This window comes from Ranitomeya variabilis, chromosome 1 (genome assembly GCF_051348905.1).
Source record: "Ranitomeya variabilis isolate aRanVar5 chromosome 1, aRanVar5.hap1, whole genome shotgun sequence".
In the NCBI taxonomy this organism is placed as follows: Eukaryota; Metazoa; Chordata; class Amphibia; order Anura; family Dendrobatidae; genus Ranitomeya; species Ranitomeya variabilis.
This window is the reverse complement of record NC_135232.1, coordinates 865,836,617-865,857,361: the sequence shown is the minus strand read 5'-3', so window position 1 is coordinate 865,857,361 and position 20,745 is coordinate 865,836,617. Positions and strand designations below refer to the sequence as shown.

The following is a 20,745-nucleotide window of genomic DNA, read 5'->3' as shown; positions in this document are numbered from 1 at the left end:
CATTAATAACCAACCTTTGTTTCCTATCCTTGAGCCAGCTCTTAACCCACTTACACATATTTTCCCTTATTCCCATTGTTCTCATTTTATGTATCAACCTTTTGTGTGGCACTGTGTCAAACGCTTTTGAAAAGTCCATATACAGTACGTCCACTGCGTTCCCTTGGTCCAGTTCGGAACTTACGTCTTCATAGAAACTGATCAGATTTGTCTGACATGAACGGTCCCCAGTGAACCCATGTTGATATTGGGTCATGAGGTTATTCCTCTTCAGACACTCCAGTATAGCGTCTCTTAGAATACCCTCCATGATTTTACCACAGTAGAGGTTAAGCTTACTGGCCTATAATTTCCGAGTTCAGTTTTTGTCCCCTTTTTGAATATTGGCACCACATTTGCTATACGCCAGTCCTGTGGTACAGACCCTGTTATTATGGAATCTTTAAAGATTAAAAATAATGGTCTATCAATGACTGTACTTAGTTCCTGCAGTACTCGGGGGTGTATCCCATCCGGGCCGGAAGATTTGTCAATTTTAGTGATTTTTAGACGCCGCCGTACTTCCTGCTGGGTTAAGCAGGTGACATTTAATGGGGAATTTTTGTTATCACTGATCATATCGTCTGCCATGGGATTTCCTTGAGTAAATACTGCTGAAAAAGTCATATCACACATTGGCTTTTTCCTCATCCTCATCCACCATTTCACCCAGACTATTTTTAAGGGGGCCAACACTATCATTTTTTAGTTTCTTACTATTTATGTAGTTAAAGAATATTTTGGGATTATTTTTACTCTGTCTGGCAATGAGCCTGTCTGTCTTAATCTTTGCTGCCTTGATTTGCTTTTCATAGAATTTATTTAATTTTCTGTATTTATTGAATGCCTCATCACTACCTACTTCCTTTAATCCTTTAAATGCTTTATTTTTGTCAATTATTGCGCCCCTTACAGCTCTATTTAGCCATATTGGTTTCCTCCCATACGGTATATACAGTGCACAGGTCCTATTCAGGATGCTAATAAACGTCTCCCATTTTCTTTCTGTATTTTTATGTCTCAGGATATTGTCTATTGCACTAAGATCATTTCTCAACCGTTGGAAATTTGCCTTCCAGAAGTTTAGTGTCCTTGTAACCTCTCTACTACACATCTTATTAATATACACTTAGGTAGGAAAGAAGGATTATCCCAGCGCTGCCGCAAGAAGAATTCCAAAAATTGTAGAGATTTCAATGTGGTTTATTCTACACATTTCAGGGTATGTCCTGATGAAGGGGTCACCTGAACCCTGAAATGCGTAGAATAAACCACGTTGAAACCTCTACAGTTTTTGGAATTCTTCTTGCGGCAGCGCGGGGATAATCCTTTTTTCCTACCTAAGTGTATATTTCAATCAGGTCCTGCACTGACCTGTGGATCTGCAGCAGCCGCCATTAATATATGTCCTTCCTTCAATCTCACCAGGTGAGTAGTTCTCTTGGTGGGCAACTTTGTGTAACATTTGATAAAACCCTATTTGCGCTTTTGTGTCTCCCTCTTTTCTCTGACACATCTTAAAGGATACATAAAAACGTATTATTTTTGTGATCACTATTCCCCAAGTGACCCCCAACCCTTATATTTGATATGCGGTCTGGCCTGTTAGTTAATTTTAGGACTAGCAGTGCCCCCCTTCTTGTTGGGTCCTGAACCAGTTGTGAAAGGTAGTTGTCTCTCATAGTTGTCAAAAACTGATTACCTTTGCTGGAACTGCAGGTTTCTGTTCCCCAATGTATTTCAGGGTAGTTGAAGTCCCCCATAATAATGACTTCTCCTTGAGTCGCAGATTCATCTATTTGCTTTACGAGGATATTCTCCGTTGCTTCCATTATTTTTGGAGACTTATAACAAACCCCTATCAATAATTTATTATTTTCCGCCTCCCCTTATCTCCACCCACAAGGACACTACATTTTCATTAGATTCACCTATATTATCACGCAGGATGGGTTTTAAGGACGATTTTACATATAGGCACACACGACCCCCTCGCTTATCCGTTCGGTCATTTCTGAACAGACTATCCCTCTAAATGTCCAGTCATGGCTCTCATCCAGCCATGTCTCAGATATCCCCACCATGTCATAATTATGCTCCAACAAAATTAATTTTAATTCCTCCATTTTGTTTGTGAGGCTCCTGGCATTAGTATACATGCACTTTATGCATCTCTCTGTACCTCTATTCTTTCTTAAATTATTAACTGTTCTAACCCCACCCCCATGCCACCGCCATCCCCAATTTCTTTATTTGTGCCCAGGTCACTATCTCACTATCTTCCCCTCCTATAAAATTAATAACCTCCCCCATCCCTTTTTTAAACACTCCTCCAACCTTCTAGCCATTATCTCCCCCAGCACAGCTGCACTCTCCGCATTGAGGTGCAGCCCGTCCCTAGCGTAGAACCTCTAGCCAACTGAGAAGTCAGCCCAGTTCTCCAGGAACCCAAACCCCTCCTTCCTACACCAATTCCTGAGCCACTTATTTATCTCCCTTATCTCCCTTTGCCTCTCTGGCGTGGCACGCGATACCGGCAGTATTTCCGAAAATACCATCTTGGAGGTTCTTGCTTTAAGCTTGCAGCCTAATTCCCTGAAATTGTTTTTAAAGGACCCTCCACCTACCTCTAACTTTGTCATTTGTGCCAATGTGCACCATGACTGCTGGGTCCTCACCAGCCCCTCCCAGTAATCTGTCAACCCGATCAGTGATGTGTCGAACTCGAGCGCCAGGTAGGCAGCAAACTGTTCGAAGATCCCTCTTTGTGACAGATTACCCTATCTGTTCCCCTAATAATTAAATCCCCCACTACCAGCACCTGTCTGGCCTTTCCTACTCTCCTATTTTCCCCTATTAGTTGGCTGATCAGTCCTTCAATCAACAACTATTTAATTCCAACTCCACAATATGCAGGAGTGCTTGAGCGAGTGCTCCTGTGAGACAGCCTCTGCCAGATATCTATGATCAGTCATTGGAATTCCAACAGTTGGATCATTTTCTCCCCCAACATCCTCTTTCGGAGGAGAGTCAGGAGGCCCCCATACAGATTAGACTTTCCGACGATCTCCCCAATATTGGCAGGTTAGGATGACTTTAGTGTAATGTGCATAGGGGCCTTTACTGAGAAGACATTGCACTTGGCACTCTCACTAAAGCTGCTGAGATGCACAGATAATGGGGCCTAGCTGATAAGAAATCTTTACAGTTCCTATGGGCAACGTAGGTGACAAAAGAGTCTGATCAGCCCTACAAAACAATATAATGGGCATGGTTTTGTAAGTATGCCTAGGTCAAAGCATCAATAGACTCTTAAAAAAAATTGGCATAAATGTGTGTGAACATCCTCAGTAAGCCATGGGAACACTTGTACTTTTTCATTTATTTCCTAGTATTGTAACTGGACAGAACTTCAGAGCTACAATCGTTGACAATTCCTGACCATAAATGGTAAGATTTGTTACGCAACATGCAATAAAATGTGCTTTGAATTATATTATATATCACGATCCTGGGTTTCTGCTTCTACAGAAAAGCCCCCAACTAATGTGTTTGTGGTTAGAAAATCTCTGTCAGAAAAGCAAACATAATATAGATTATTCTTGTGTTTTCATGGAGCAATGATGCATTCAGAAACTCACTACTGTCTTGTACTGTCAAGCTGTATGTTCTGAACAAAGCATATTAAATATTTTTCCATATATACTGTATCTAAACTCAGATCCTCTTTGATTTTAAATTTCCTGCTCACAAATATTCAGACTGTCTAGCCCCTTTATTCGGTGGTTTCCTTTACATGCTTGCAGTTGGGTGGCCCATTATGTGTACACTCCTGAGCAATTGTCAATATAATTGATCTCTTGCCTGATCTGAGCATGCATGGCCATTAGACAATCTGTAAAAGCACTCTGCAGGTGGAAGCTTGGCAATTCTTAATATGGCTTCCATGGATAGATTGCTCAATCCAATCCATTTAAGGTACCGTCACATTAAGCGACGCTACAGCGATATAGACAACGATGCCGATCGCTGCAGCGTCGCTGTTTCATCGTTGTGTGGTCGCTGGAGAGCTGTCACACAGACAGCTCTCCAGCGACCAACGATGCCGAAGTCCCCGGGTAACCAGGGTAAACATCGGGTTACTAAGCGCAGGGCCGCGCTTAGTAACCCGATGTTTACCCTGGTTACCAGTGTAAATGTGAAAAAAACCAAACACTACATGCTTACATTCCGGTGTGTGTCGCGTCCCGCGGTGTCCGCTTCCCTGCACTGTGTAAGCACCGGCCCTAAAGCAGAGCGGTGACGTCACCGCTGTGCTTTGCTTTACGGCCGGCACTGACAGTCAGTGCAGGAAGCTCTGAGCAGCAGCGCGTAACCCTGTGGATGCCGGGGGACGTGACAGACATCAGAAGGTGTGCATGTACTGTTTTTTTTTTACTTTTACAATGGTAACCAGGGTAAATATCGGGTTACTAAGTGCGGCCCTGTGCTTAGTAACCTGATATTTACCCTGGTTACCATTGTAAAACATTGCAGGCGTCGTTGCTTTTGCTGTCAAACACAACGATACACGCCGATCTGACGACCAAATAAAGTTCTGGACTTCTAGCTCCGACCAGCGATATCACAGCAGGATCCAGATCGCTGCTGCGTGTCAAACACAACGATATTGCTATCCAGGACGCTGCAACGTCACGGATCGCTATCGTTATCGTTGTTAAGTTGTTCAGTGTGAAGGTACCTTTAGCAGGTCCCAGGGAAACCCCAGACTTCACCTTTTAAATCTATACAGGCTTCTGGACAAACAAAACACACCAATGGGTTATGTCCACAGAGTGGCTACTGGATGGTGGAGCAAGTTAGCAGAGATAAGGGTCTTTAAGATTGTCTTTGACTGCCTGGATACAACCAGAGACAAAATCAGAAAAAAGGAACGTGATCAGGAGAATACGGAGATTAGAAACAGGAATCAAACAAGCTGAATTACAGTTGAGTAATGAGAATTAGGGTACCGTCACACAGTGACATTTTCATTGCTACGACGGCACGATTCGTGACGTTGCAGCGTCGTATGATTATCGCTCCAGCGTCGTATACTGCGGTCACACGTTGCAATACACGGCGCTGGAGCGATAATTTCATGACGTATTTGCGATGTAGAAGCCGTTGGTTACTGTGCGCACATCGTATACAACCTGTGTCACACGATGCAATCATGCCGCCACAGCGGGACACTAGACGACGAAAGAAAGTTTCAAACGATCTGCTACGACGTACGATTCTCAGCGGGGTTCTGGATCGCAGTAGCGTGTCAGACACAGCGATATCGTAACGATATCGCTAGAACGTCACGAATCGTGCCGTCGTAGCGATGAAAATTTCACTGTGTGACGGTACCCTAAGTCAGGGTGATTGTACCCTATGACTGAGAACAGTTGCAGGCTGTAGGTGGTCTATATGTGTGACCACACCCAAGGTTCACAGCAAGGAGCTAATTAGATAAGGTATTAAAGTACAACCTGCTTGCCTAGACAGTACCAAGTTCTAGAAATCACTTGACAGAACTGATCTTGTTTCCCTTAGTCGTTCACAATCAAATGTGCCATAGCGCCTACAGTATATGAAAATGCAAAGGTAGTAAGGGTGGGATCAGATATGGATGTTACACAAAAGCTGTGAATTTAGATGGGCAGCTTTAGGTTATTCTACAGTAGAGAAATTGCAATTACTTACAAGCTCATAATAATCAAAGTATGGCGCACCATACAGCAGCATACGGCGTGTCACTGAGCCGTGGCTTGGACATCCTACTTCTATGTGCTGGAGGCCTTAGCCTTACTTATGTTTACTGCACAAGTCCATTTTGTTGTTAGAAGAGTATGAAGAGGATGAAAAAAATAAACATTTTTCTTTTCCGAAATTCTTTTTTATCCTTGATCTCACCATCTGGGAAGTCACTGGAAAATTACCATGTGTGAAACATCTGAAAAACTGTGGATTTTTGGATTATAATAATAGCTTGAGTCAAAGCTATCCAAGTGGTGGCCTGGAGCATGACTGTATCCATCAAAAGCCTTTTCATGCTTCCCACCCACCTTAAGTCACCAAAGACTTTATTGTAAGACTCTTTCCATGAGATTGTGTTCTTAATGCAATCAAAATGTGAAAAAAATACAAATGAAGTAGTGCGTTCAGTGCAATATGAAGAAGTACCGTAACTAGATTGGGTTAAAAAAAGACAGAAATATTCGGTAGGTAAACCTCGCAGCCATGGTAAAAGGAGTTTGGAAATATTTTTTGTATAGTTTTACACTGTGTACCAGCACAATAAAGTAGTATAAAAAAGGAAAATGTAAAACTTAAAGTAAGGTCATTCATTGCCTTTTCAACAGATAGATGGCATCAGATGAGTCTGATGAGAGTTAGGAGAAATCTTTACTATTTAACTCAACTGTGAGGACTCTCTTGGAGAAGCTGATGACTGACAGTGTCAAAAGTGGCATCTGGGTCTAATAAAATGAGAATGGTAACATGACCTGACAGACAGTAGTTTGTAAGACACTTTTGTTCAACTTTGTCTCAATAGACTCAATGGACTGAATCAGATGATAGAGATAGGATTTCCTTGCCCATGTTCCAGACACCTATCAGTCAACCAGTTTATTGAAAGTGAAACTGGTAAATAGAAAGTTTGGTTGCCAACAACCACATAGACTAAAGTCACCATCCAGCAATATTGATGATTACTGAAGACTGGCCTTATCTTCTCTACAAATAAATGTCCTATAAATTAGAAGTCCATGCATTTTTAGGGGCTGTAGATGGTTCAGCAAGAGAAATCACAAAGGTAAACGCTACACTACTGATGACATATATTTCCATGCTATTTAAATATATGGAGGTTAACTCCTTTTTACCTAGACATTTTTGGCTTTCAGAACAACGCAATAGTTTTTATTGTTTTTATACTTTCCAGAACTAATATTTTTTTGCATTATTACACTGACAGAGTAATACAATATTTTTCCTTTTCAGGGAGTTACATATAGGATAGCACTAGGATTTTAGGATTGCTGCATTAAATAGGTGGCATTTGAGTTTTTGACCTCTTCATCTCTGAAGAAGATATTTGCCTATTTAAATGACCAGAGGAACATTGCCTGGCCTAATAGTTTCCTTACTTTGACTTGGCGCTCTCCAGAAGGAGAGAACTCCCTGCTTACACCCCATGTCAGAGGCCTTTCACCTGGCCAATTCAGATCCTTGCTTTGCACTGACTCATGAGGGGCAAGCAACACCTGCAAATTAAATATCTATGTAGTATTTTCTACTAACTTACAATAAGTCTAATTTGTTGTACATTTTGTTACGGCCATATTGTGCCTTAGTGTAGAAATATGTACAGGCATCTTTTAGTGCATATAAATGGTATAATTTAACCTCTTAGTGACCGAGCCAATTTGGTACTTAATGACCAGGCCAATTTTTAAAATTCTGACCACTATCACTTCATGAAGTTATAGCTCTAGAACGCTTCAATGTATCCCTCTGATTCCGAGACTCTGGAGAAATTCCATTTCTGGGGGTGATATACCCTTATTTCTCAGCGCCATTAAAAAGTGGCGCTAAGGAATAAGTACACTTAACTGCCGCCATTAAAAGGCATATTGGCAGTCGTTAAGGGGTTGTTAAGCTTTAAAAAAACAAATAACCCTGGTGGGCAGCCATAAATGTTGGCAGGGTTGATGATCATGAGTACAAGGATTTCCGCTGACTTTCACAGTACAGTGAACAGTCCTGATAGTCTCAGTATTATTATCAAGTAATTTTCTACTATCACTGCGGTTACAGCAGTAATGCAGCTGTGTAATGCAGCCATCCTGCTGGAGAAGGGATGAGCAATGGGATGCCCTGTCTTGACTACATGAGGCCCTTGACATACTATTACATCAAGATGGGAGAATGGGTTAAAACTGTTTTGTAATTATCGTAAGCATTTTGTACAAAACTTTTATCCACCGGACAAGCCCCTGTAAGTCAGCTTTCTGTATGGCAGCTTTCTGTATGGCAGCTATCCATTATTGTGGCTCTGAAACACATCTGGTGGTATAAAAGAAGGCATCAGCTGCAAACTATGGGAGCAAAAGGACTACAAATATAGACCATGACCTGAGAAATTAGCCATGTGTGCAACCAAATTGGACATACAGTATGTCCATCTCCTTTGTGGTGTAGAGACAGAGAACCACAGAGGGAGAGAAAAGACATTATACTATACAGAATTTCTCTAGGGCGCAAAATGTCTTGTGGACAACAAAAGTTATATATGTTTATATATCTTTAAAAAAAAAATAGTCAGCAGCCTAACCACAATTCCAGATGTGGAATATCTAATTTTTCTCTAATAGATTAGTCAGAGCATATGAAACCGATGAAAGATTCATGAAAATTTGATTTGAAAGGTGCATGTCCATGAAATCCAACAGCGTCTAAATGCATTAAATGGTTATTTGCAGTAAATTGTTTATTATGAATGGAAACCATTTAGAAAACCTGCGAGGTTCACACAAACCACTCCGCTGTTATTTGGCCTCTCCTGTCCAGAAAAAATACTCTATAAACCTACTTAAAATAAACCCCTATTGCAGATATCACCTATATGTTTAAATTTAGTACCATCCAACATTTACGGTTTTGGCTAGCCTCCAGACTCTTATGTAAATAACATTAGCAGAAAATTGCTCATTCATGAGCCACCATATTGTCAATATTCATGTGCAATTTAAAATATTTATTCAAGTACCAGTGAAATAAAATACAGCATTCAGTCCTTTTGCCAAACTACTTTATGATGCCAAATAGATTGTGCTTAAATATACAAAGAATACCAGGTATATAATTTTATTTCTCCTAATATGTCAAATATTCTCCATAGAAACTGGGTTCCGCACTAGGTGTAATTGTTACTATAGTCTATAAACATACAGGGTGAGAACTGGGCCATCTACAGGAATGATAGTGAAAACTTGTGGTTTTCTACTATGCTCCACTGGAAAAATGGAAAAAGCTACGCAATCTTACTGTTGGAGCATGGGAGACCCAAGAATAAGGTTCTGATTGCCTATTTTTCTATATGGACAAAGAAAACACCAGTGCTGAAATACAATTTTCCAAAGTTGAGGCTGGGAAAATGATCCAAGAATACACATGTGGGAAAATAATGTGCAGATTTATTTGCAAATGTTGGCATGGCAAATCTTACCAATGATCATAGTGGGTCGCAAATTTATGATTTTTGTTTTGGCTGTTGCCCAACACAATGCCTTCTAAATTGTAAGTGAACATTTTCTAGCTGGAGACATGCTGGTATTATAAATATTATATTGGCAAAGGTCAAGAAATATGAGCCTTCTTACAAACATATGAATACAGTTTATCACTTTGACAGACAAGTGATGATATCACAGATCTTCAACACAGTTCAAGAGTAAATGTGGCAAGGAAAGCTCCTTTCACTAGTGATTCGGCTGTATCATGAATGGACCATCCAACTGTATCATCACATTTACTGGATACTCAGCTGTATGTGAGAATTGTATCTCAAGTGATGAAGAGTGTTGAGAGCTGGAACTGGTGTACGCTGACAGACACACATTACTGGAATATTTCTGCCAATGTAATCATTTCCTAACTAAATCATTGTATCAGCCATTTTTTCATCATGAAGAATCACGTTTGCATCAAAGAAATATCCTTGGAGAAGCTAAAATGTGCTACTATAAAACAATTTCAATGTCCAATCAGGGGCGTAACTATGATGGGTGCAGGGATTCTAGTTGGTGCATAGAAGGACACAAAAAGTCTCTCTGGCTTATATGAGAAAACCAATACAAATAGAAGCTAGAGTTAAGCGGATCAAGTAAAATTTCCTAAAATTTGATATGCGAAAAAAATAGCCATGTTGGCACCATTTCCCACACTGCTGAAGCATCAGTGAGCCAGCTCATCTTGCTTTGCGTGGCTGCTCTAGCTTACCCATAAAGCACTGCAAGTGTGGCATAAGTGGTACGTTTATGCACCTTGAGCCACATTATCATTTTTTGAACAGTGGTATCCAATGCCTAGGTCATCAGAGATCAGCGGTTCCCAGTGGAACACAGGCGGGCACTATGTATGGCAGAGTCAGTGCCCATCCTCAGATTCCACTGGTTATACATATCATATGAAAATCGTTCTCTGTCCCTCACTCTCTTGCTTCTCTCTATCTCACTTTCTCTTTTTCTCCCTCTCCCTTCCAGTGCCGAGATCCACATACCAGTACATTTATTTGCCACAAATCAAATTTCTGGGGAAAATTTTTACAAAGTCAGCAAATTTAAATTTCAAAAGATCTGCTCCTCTCTAAGAGAGACCCATGATAATCAGAGGCTTATAAACATTAACTAATATTTAGTAAGAACTAAAATGCAGCAATTCATAACTACTGTTAAAACAGAAGTTTCCACTGCATTTTCATTAAAGGGAATATGTCACCCTTTTAAGGCTTTTGAGTTAATAATATGGGCATACAGGCTGCACTCAGCTGAAATCTGTCATACTTGTATGCCTTCTGGATGATGCCTTATTCACTTAAAAAATGATCTTGTATAGGTTCGATCTTCCAGGTTATGGGGCATACGCTGTCAGGAAGATAAGACTGGCTCCAATCTTCATTATGCAAGATTTCTCCTCCACTTCTCTTCATTGTCCCTTTGATGGCATGTGCGTGGCTGGAAATGCTGCGTCTGCGCATTCTGCCGGCCTTCTCACCTCTAAACTGTTCCGCCCTTCTGTAAGCACAGTCTTCAATTTTGATATGTGCAGGCGCCAAAGAGTCACTGTAACTTCCGGTCCCAGTGATCTCCAGTGCACAATAAAGGTGAATTCCCCAAAAGTGCAGAACAGTGTAGAGGAGTGACAGCAGGCAGAATGCGCAGGCGCGTGATATCGGGTGATGCACATGACAACAAAGGGACACTGAAGAGAAGGGGAGGAGAAATCTTGCATAATGAAGACTTGAGGCGGTCTTATTTACCGGGCAGCATACGCCCCATAGCCTGGAAGATCAAAGCCATTTTTACTGAACAAGGTCGTCATCAAGGAGGCATACATGTATGATTAATTTCAGCTGTATACAACCTGTATGCCCACATCAATAACTCACAAAGCTCAATAAGGTAAGAGATTCCCTTTAAATAGTGCTGCTGTCTGAGACTCGATGTCAAAATACAAAAACTCGAAATGAATAGAGCCAATACAGACAAAGCTTACACCAGTACAACAAAGATGTTTATTAAAATGTTACAGGTTTATAAATTATTACCCTCTTTAGTGAGGCAATATAACTTAAAACTTAATCTTCTGAAAGGCAAACTTAGCCTTCCATATACACTGCTCAAAAAATAAAGGGAACCTGTCACCCCCCCAGGCGGTTTTAACTAAAAGAGCCACCTTGTGTAGCACTAATGCTGCATTCTGTCAAGGTGGCTCTTTTAGTTGTGGTCCCTTTCAATGCTAAAATAATAGTCTTTATAATTTGTCCCTGATACCTCGAATTTGTCCGGGAGGCATGTCTTTTCCCCCTGGACTCAAACGCCTCCCAGTCGTCACTCAATACTTTGCGAGCCAGGTTCCGCCTCCTCTGCCTTCATTAATCTCCCATTGGGACTCCCGGATTTACTGCCTTGTCAGTGACCACCGTAGTTCATCCCTCGCTTTCCAGACGACCTTCCGCAGTCGGAGCAGCAGCCACAACAGCGACCACTTTGAGGAAGTCAACACGCAGCAGTCGCCCGTATTGCCTTGCGGAGGCGTATACTCCGGAGGACAGAGAATGAACTTCAATCCAATATTGCGGCCAGCATGCAGCCAGCGGGTAAGGAAAGGGTGAATCAAACACCCGAAAACCCCGCCCATATGACCCAAAACCGGTCCCGCCAAATTCAGGTGACAGGTTCCCTTTAAACAACAGAATATAACTCCAAGTAAATCAAACTTCTGTGAAATCAAACTGTCGACTTAGGAAGCAACACTGTTTTACAATCAATTTCACATTCTGTTGTGCAAATGGAATAGACAACAGATGGAAATTATTGGCAATTATCAAGACACACTCAATAAAGGAGTGGTTCTGCATGTGTGGTCCACAGACCACAATCTCAGTACCAATGCTTTCTAGCTCATGTTTTGGTCACTTTTGACTGTTGGTTGTGCTTTCACACTCGTGGTAGCATGAGACAGACTCTACAACCCACACAAGTGGCTCAGGTAGCGAAACTCATCCAGGATAGCACATCAATGCGAGCTGTGGCAAGAAGGTTTGCTGTGTCTGTCAGCATAGTGTCCAGAGGCTGGAGGTGCTACGAGACAGGCCAGTACACCAAGAAATGTGGAGGAGGCTGTAGGAGGGCAACAACCCAGCAGCAGGACCGCTACCTCAGCCTTTGTGAAAGGAGGAACAGGAGGAGCACTGCCAGAGCCCTGCAAAATGACCTCCAGCAGGCCACAAATGTGCATGTGTCTGCACAAACGGTTAGAAACCGACTCCATGAGGATGATCTTACTGCCCGACGTCCACAGATGTGGGTTGTGCTCATAGCTCAACACCGTGCAGGACGCTTGGTATTTGCCACAGAACACCAGGATTGGCAAATTTGCCACTGGCGCTCTGTGCTCTTCACAGACGAAAGCAGGTTCACACTGAGCATATGTAACAGACGTGACAGAGTCTGGAGATGCCATGGAGAGCGATCTGCTGCTTGCAACATCCTTCAGCATGACCGGTTTGGCAGTGGGTCAGTAATGGTATGGGGTGGCATTTCTTTGGAGGGCCGCATAGCCCTCCATGTGCTTGCCAGAGGCAGCCTGACTGTCATTAGGTACCGAGATGAGATCCTCAGACCCCTTGTGAGACCATATGCTGGTGCGGTTGGCTCTGGGTTCCACTTAATGCAGGGCAATGCCAGACCTCATCTGGCTGGAGTGTGTCAGCAGTTCCTGCAAGATGAAGGCATTGAAGCTAAGGACTGGCCAGCCCATTCCCCAGACCTGAATCTGATTAAACACATCTGGGACATCATGTCTCGCACCATCCACCAGCGTCACTTGCACCACAGACTGTCCAGGAGTTAGTAGATGCTTTAGTCCAGGTATGGGAGGAGATCCCTCAGGAGACCATCCACCACCTTATCAGGATCATGACCAGGCATTGTAGAGAGGTCATCCAGGTACGTGGAGGCCACACACACTACTGAGCATCTTTTGATTGTTTTGAGGCATTTCCACTGAAGTTGGATCAGCCTGTAACTTCATTTTCCACTTTGATTTTGAGCATCATTCTAACTCCAGACCTCTGTGGGATATTAGTGGTGATTTACATTGGTCATTTTTAAGTTTTACTGTTCTCAACACATTCCACTATGTAATGAATAAAGATTTAGGGTACTGTCACACAGTGCAATTACGATCGCTACGACGGTACGATTCGTGATGTTCTAGCGATATCGTTACGATATCGCAGTGTCTGACACGCAGCAGCGATCAGGGACCCTGCTGAGAATCGTACGTCGTAGCAGATCGTTTGAAACTTTCTTTCGTCGCTGGATCTCCCGGTGTCATCGCTGGATCGTTGTGTGTGACAGCGATCCAGCGATGCGTTCGCTGGTAACCAGGGTAAACATCGGGTTACTAAGCGCAGGGCCGCGCTTAGTAACCCGATGTTTACCGTGGTTACCAGCGTAAAAGTAAAAAAAAAAAAACCGTACATACTCACCATCTGATGTCTGTCAGGTCCCTTGCAGTCTGCTTCCCGCTCTGACTGTGAGCGCCGGCCGGAAAGTGAGAGCAGATCACAGCGGTGATGTCACCGCTGCACTCTGCTCTCACTGTACGGCTGCACTCAGTCAGAGCGGAAAGCAGACTGCAAGGGACCTGACGGACATCAGATGGTGAGTATGTACGGTTTGTTTTTTTTTACTTTTACGCTGGTAACCACGGTAAACATCGGGTTACTAAGCGCGGCCCTGCGCTTAGTAACCCGATGTTTACCCTGGTTACCAGCGAACCTCGGCATCGCTCCAGCGCCGTGATTGCAAAGTGTGACCGCAGTCTACGACGCTGGAGCGATACTCATACGACGCTGCGACGTCACGGATCGTGCCGTCGTAGCGACGAAAATTGCACGGTGTGACAGTACCCTTACAACTGAAATATTTCATTCAGTGATATCTAGGATGTGGGATTTTTGTGTTCCCTTTATTTTTTTGAGCAGTACGTGTATCTGGCAAATAGATAATCTAGAGAATCATATGTTTGCATTAAAGAGGTATTCATTCCCATCTCCAAGATCCTATCCCAATATGTAGTAGATGTCATAATAATATTAGTAAATACCTCCAATTAAAAATATAGTACAGATTTTCTGATTGGCTATGTCACTATGCTCATGTGCAGGCATTGCAGGACCTTAGGTTTCCATGGATACGACCACTGATATAGTGACAGTTAGCTTGTTGCTAGTGGTTGTAACCATGGATACATAATGTCCTGCAATGCCTGCACATGAGAAAAGAGACACTATACTACATTTATATTTGGAGATATTTGCCAACATTATTATTATTACACATAATTACATATTGGGATAGGAGAAATGCAGTATTAAGTGGAACTTCATAGTATTGACCCATTCACTACCATTGCCATGTTTAAAAGGACCTGACAATTCAACAGAACTGTGAAAAAACGACATACAAAAAGTTCAGAAGCTAAATGACAAGGTAGATTGGTAAAGGTACTCCAGTAGAATTTTCCCGACGGGAACACCCTGTCACATTGATGGATGGAAAATTTTGCAATTTTGGGATTCCCAAGACAAATTATAAAAATAGAAAAGTATCACCAAGATATTAGGGTCCAAACAATACCGTATGTACTTTAGTCAAATAAGACAGCACCCTTCTTTGGAAAGTGTTCTCCATCTACTAGCAGCAGATGTGCATCTATGCCTCAACAGAGATCAAACCCACTTCTCTCCATTAATAACATTTTTATTTACTGCATCATACAGATTCTGCCCAGCACATGGCATACAAGCAAGAGATGAACTTCTTCTACACAGATCTCCATCCTCATTATGGATGCAGGAGCACCACAGAACACAATACATTGAAAAGAGAAGGTGAATGATGAGTCCTGTCCAGCTCTATGCAGTGCTAGAAAAGGAACATGATTGATTGGAATTTGTGATTTAAATGAGCTTAAAGCGTCGGTTTAAGAGGAGAATTTACAATGTAGATGGAGATTGGAGAGATTCACAGAACTACACGAAATCCTGAAGGTCTTTTCTCTAGTGACACATTAGCATGTGAACTGGATCTTCCTTTACATAGGTTATTAATGCACTTGGAGGATTGAGGATTGTCACAATGTTTATTAAGGAATGTAACTGTTTACTAGACTCGCACAATAAGGTAATCATAATAACAATAGTAACAGTATCGCTGGACTTCCATTAATATCATCAGCTCAGAGAGTACAGCATTGATTTCTCCAATAGCAAGATAAATAAATATCGAATGATAACTCTTTGTATAAGCTATCCAGTCTATAATGGTAACATTTGCGATATTAAAACCATACAATTTCATAAAGTGCACATAGAGGTTAGACCTTTCTATAACAATGCTCCCCCTCTTACAGCTGGGCAGAGCATGCAGAAGTTTACTTTAATTGCAATGTAAATGCCAATGTTGCCCACATAAATTAGATGTAGCAATCTAAAGACAATCTAAATGGATATGGAGGCTTCCTGATGACTGCCCCCTGACAGCAGATGATGGCGATGGAAAAAAGGATTGGAAATATTGGATTTCAACAGGCTTCATTTTTTAGTTCTGCTGGGAGATAATCTGCTGTCAGAAAATTGATACACTGAACTAAAACATGCCCGCTGGTTTGAGTGATGCATACAATTCTAAGTCAAGGAGACAGATATGAGTTAAAAAGCTGCTTAACTTATTTGGTCCAGCTAAAGTGGTTGTTCCATGATGATCAACTACAGAATGGACCTCAGACCTCCAGCAATGATTACAGTGTAGGAACTCAACCAAACAGTCCTCTTCACTGCACAACTACATGCTAGACTGCTGCTTCATTCAAACTCCTTTTGGTCATGCATTAAGTAGGACCCTGGAAGGCCCAATCTGGTGATCAGTGAGGCTTACAGTAGGGACAACCAACAATCAGTCATCTGTCAACTATCCAGGCAAACCTTTAATCATCTCCAAAACGGGATCTCAATATTGAGTCCAAACCTACGTCTTCCGGGAACATGTGGTACATACGTAGATCTGCCAAGGTTTTTCTACAAAAATGCATATTATATACTGTCTATCAAAATATATACTGTATGTTTGGTCCACAAATATATTATTTGCCAAAGTAAAATGAGTAACATTGAGGATTGTAGATGCAGTAGTCGGTCAAGGAAACTTGGAAATAAGGCCTAGTGATTGCACTACGTACAAAACCATAGGCACTGGGGTGCAACAATATGGCAGCAGGCGCTCTGGAAATATGAGTCAAAATGTGAACTGTAATAGAGGCAATTTGTTTGCCAAAGGGGGTGGGGAGAGGTACAGTAATGAGTGTCTGTAGGAAATAATGAAGCACGGTTTAGATTCCTTGAAAGTTTGGGGCTGCATGTCAGGAAATGGAGTTGGGATTTGGTCATGATTAATGGTGTCTCTAATGCTGAAAAATACTTACAGATACTTATATATCATGTAATACCATAATGGAGGCATCTGATTCTCAATTCAATCTGCAGCAGGACAATGATCCCACACATACAGCCAATGTCATTAAGAACTGTCTCTATGTAACGAAGAACATGGAGGCCTGGAAGTACCGATATGACCCCTACAAAGCCCCGACCTCAACATCATCAAGTCTGTGTTGGATTAAACGAAGAAACAAAAGGATTTTTTTGCATGCCTACATCCACAGCAGATCTGTGGTTAGTTCTCCAAGATGTTTGGAACAACCTCTATGCCAAATTCCTTCAAAAACTGAGTGCCAGTGTACTTAAAAGAATTGATAGATTGATGTTATTTTGAAGGAAAAGTGTGACCACAACAAATATAGGTTTGATCTAGATTTCTTTTTTTTTTCACTTTGGATTTTGTTTATTTTTGTCAATTCATTATTAACACTTCTATTTTGCTTGAGGATTCTTACTTTGCAGCATTTTTTCACACCTGTCTATAACTCTTGCACAGTATTGTGTGTACAATCCAAACATACGTCCCATAAGACCCAACACATGCATGTTATACTATAATAACGGTAGGTAGGTGTGGTTATAATACAATTAATAAAAGTATAGTCCTCCAAAACCTAACATCCAGGATATGATACATAAATATGACCTATGATTCATTTTAGTGATCTCATACTGAAATATAACACAAAATAATACTCCCCTGGATGAAATGTAAGATTAGTTTTACGGAAACAAAAGTAGTAGGATTTTATTTGAATTCTATAATCTAAAAATAAGCATGCATTCCCAGCCTTAGAAATCCCCAGCTAAAATTAATTTGCAGTAAAAAAAAATCTTTGAAATATTTATTTTACCAGGTATAAAAGGACAATAATACACTTTTATATTAAAGGTGTACTAACAAAAATTAATGACATACAGCCTAAATTCCTATATCTTGTTTCTTGGGGGGGAAACATCTTATTGGGTTACAAAACAAACTGACCTACATTATAGCTTTCTTTCTTTGTCAACTGCAAACTGTTATTTCAAAAATTCATCTGTCAATCATTTGGGCAAAATTGTAAAAACAAAATCTAAAAGTCTGGACCCAATTATTGTCAGTGTACTTCTATACGGTATATATATTATTGACTTCATACTGTAGACATTAGCATAGGTCATACATAAATCAATGCTGCTAGTAATCATATATGACATTTCACATGATCATTGCAAATATACTTTATACTTCTTTTTATATTCATTCTATATACTTTATGATCATTTCATATACTTTAAAAATTAAACATAAAATTCTATACTATTATTGAAACAATGATCAAACTTTATACAGTGATGAAGTTTTAATCAATACTTCTGCACAAAAAAATAATACGATTTGGTAAATTAGTTCCAATGAGCCCATAAACTTTTTTACATTGTCTCAATGCTGCACTTTCATAACACTGTCTTTCAAGGAGGGGAATAAGAATGATTTGCCATCTAGGAACCCTGTAGCGTCTGCCGAGACATAGCAATTCATGGGTGAGGGAAAAAAGAAAAAAGAAAAAGACCTTTACTTTGGAACTAAAGAAGAAACTGACTTGAATTTCTACAATACTAAAATGTGGCAAATGTTATTAAAAGCTTGGATAAATCTTAAAGAGTGAATTAAATGCATAATATCGAGTCTTTTTCTGGCTCCGTTGTGACAGTTCTTTCCCAAAACATCAGATAAAAGTGAATTGTGGTGTCACAAGGAAAACGCGTGTGCTCCCGAACGACTAAACATTACATTCCAGGAGTTGATGTTAAAAAAAAATATATATGGTATATAGGTAAATATTCGGCTTTGCTAATTCCTTAGAACACTGTGCGGAGTATCCGGAGAGGTGCCCTGACAATCCAAGGCACAGGGGTTCCTGCTTTTCCCAACTTTTTGATTGAAACTTGCCCTGACAGCCAGATACATTGTAAGGATCCTTCTTACCTCTGGTATGTAGAGACAGGAGCATTATCAAGGAAACATGCAGCTGCCAGCTCGGATCTTCAAACCAGCCCATTCCTAGAGCAGAAGAGCTGCGGCAGGGAAGATGGAATAAAGTCCACACTCCGGATTTCGTTCCTTTTGCTGCGTTATTCCCAAGTCTCCGCGTCTTCAGAGCGGTCTGCAGGGAAGAGGAGAATGTGAAAACCAAGCCTGCTACAGGCAAGTCCTGTCACCACAACTGATCACCTCGTGGGGGGAACACAACAAAGAGGTCCCAAGCCAGACTACATTGCTAAAAACAGAAGCTGTGATTGACTGCCCAGATGAGAGTCTGTGGACACTTCCTAGCCTTATCTTGACAAAACCTGTTAACCTCTTCACCACTGCACACACCCCTCCCCCCATCACACGCACCCTTGCATATCAAGTTGAAGTTGATTTACTTCTGAGACATCTGAAAAGTAATATTTCCATGAGGATATACATTATACAAATTAATACACTGAAAACTTAAAAGCCTATTTCACTAAAAGGAAACTATTTTTTGAGCATCATCTAAAGTGAAAAAAATAAAGTGACTGACTAAGACAGGTTGTTTTTATTAGGCTATGTTCACATGGGACGTCTTTACAGCGTAGCATTTTTTTTTTTGCAGAAAAGAAGCTACATTTTAGAGAACCAGCAAAAGCTATGAGATTTCAGAAATCTAATGCACACATTTGTTTTATTTTGATGACTGGAATTGAGAATTACAGTATCTTTGAAGTCTGCAGCATGGCAATTCTTTAAGCGTTTTTGCAGCATTTTTTCACACAAAGGAAGCAATGAGAAAGTGAAAAAAATGCTGCAAAAACATTGCAAATAATGATTATTAATGGGGTGTCATTGCAGCCTGCAATCTACCACATCCACAATGTGTCTGTTACCAAAAATCCAAACCTGTTAAGGTACCTTCACACTGAACGATATCGCTAGCGATCTGTGACGTTGCAGCGTCCTGGCTAGCAATATCGTTGAGTTTGACAGGCAGCAGCGATCAGGATCCTGCTGTGCCATCGTTGGTCGGCGCAGAAAGTCCAGAACTTTATTTTGTCGCTGGACTCCCGCAGACATCGCTGAATCGGTGTGTGTGACGCCGATTCAGTGATTTCTTCACTGGTAACCAGGGTAAACATCGGGTTACTAAGCGCAGGGCCGCGCTTAGTAACCCGATGTTTACCCTGGTTACCAGTGTAAATGTAAAAAAAACAAACACTACATACTTACATTCCGGTGTCTGTCCCCCGGCGCTGTGCTTTCCTGCACTGTCAGCACCGGCCAGCCGTAAAGCAGATTACAGCGGTGACGTCACCGCTCTGCTTTCCGGCCGGCGCTCACAGTCAGTGCAGGAAAGCAGAGCGCCGGGGGACAGACACCGGAATGTAAGTATGTAGTGTTTGTTTTTTTTTACATTAGCACTGGTAACCAGGGTAAACATCGGGTTACTAAGCGCGGCCCTGCGCTTAGTAACCTGATGTTTCCCCTGGTTACCCGGGGACCGGCATCGTTGGTCGCTGGAGAGCTGTCTGTGTGACAGCTCTCCAGCGACCACACAACGACGAAACAGCAACGCTGCAGCGATCGGCATCGTTGTCTAGATCGCTGCAGCGTCGCTAAATGTGACGGTACCTTTAGATACTTGGTTACAGATCACACACACAGACTTTTCTCCTCATAGACTTCAAAGTAACTTGTGAATTGCGACTTAAATGGGATTCAACTGTCTTATATTACAGCAGTAAAATAGTCAAGGCAAGGTGGGTGCTTTTGGTCACCCCAGCTGTAATCTAAGAGATTAGTCACATATGGCAGATTTGTTGCAAAAATGTCTTCGAATAAAGAGCTGGAGTCACTTATGACATTTTTTGTGTCA

General features: G+C 41.4%; 1 protein-coding gene across 5 annotated transcripts in view; it reads right to left on the bottom strand.

Moving 5' to 3' along the window:
* Positions 1 to 20,745, bottom strand: part of BMPR1B (bone morphogenetic protein receptor type 1B) — a 739,804-nt gene that overhangs the window by 153,491 nt on the left and 565,568 nt on the right. For all 5 annotated transcript variants that reach the window (XM_077277365.1, XM_077277348.1, XM_077277373.1 and 2 more), the window contains one exon: positions 18,834 to 19,011. In XM_077277365.1, coding sequence (XP_077133480.1) covers positions 18,834 to 18,906 — 73 coding nt within the window. In that variant the 5' untranslated portion in view covers positions 18,907 to 19,011. The remainder of the gene's footprint in view (positions 1 to 18,833; positions 19,012 to 20,745) is intronic.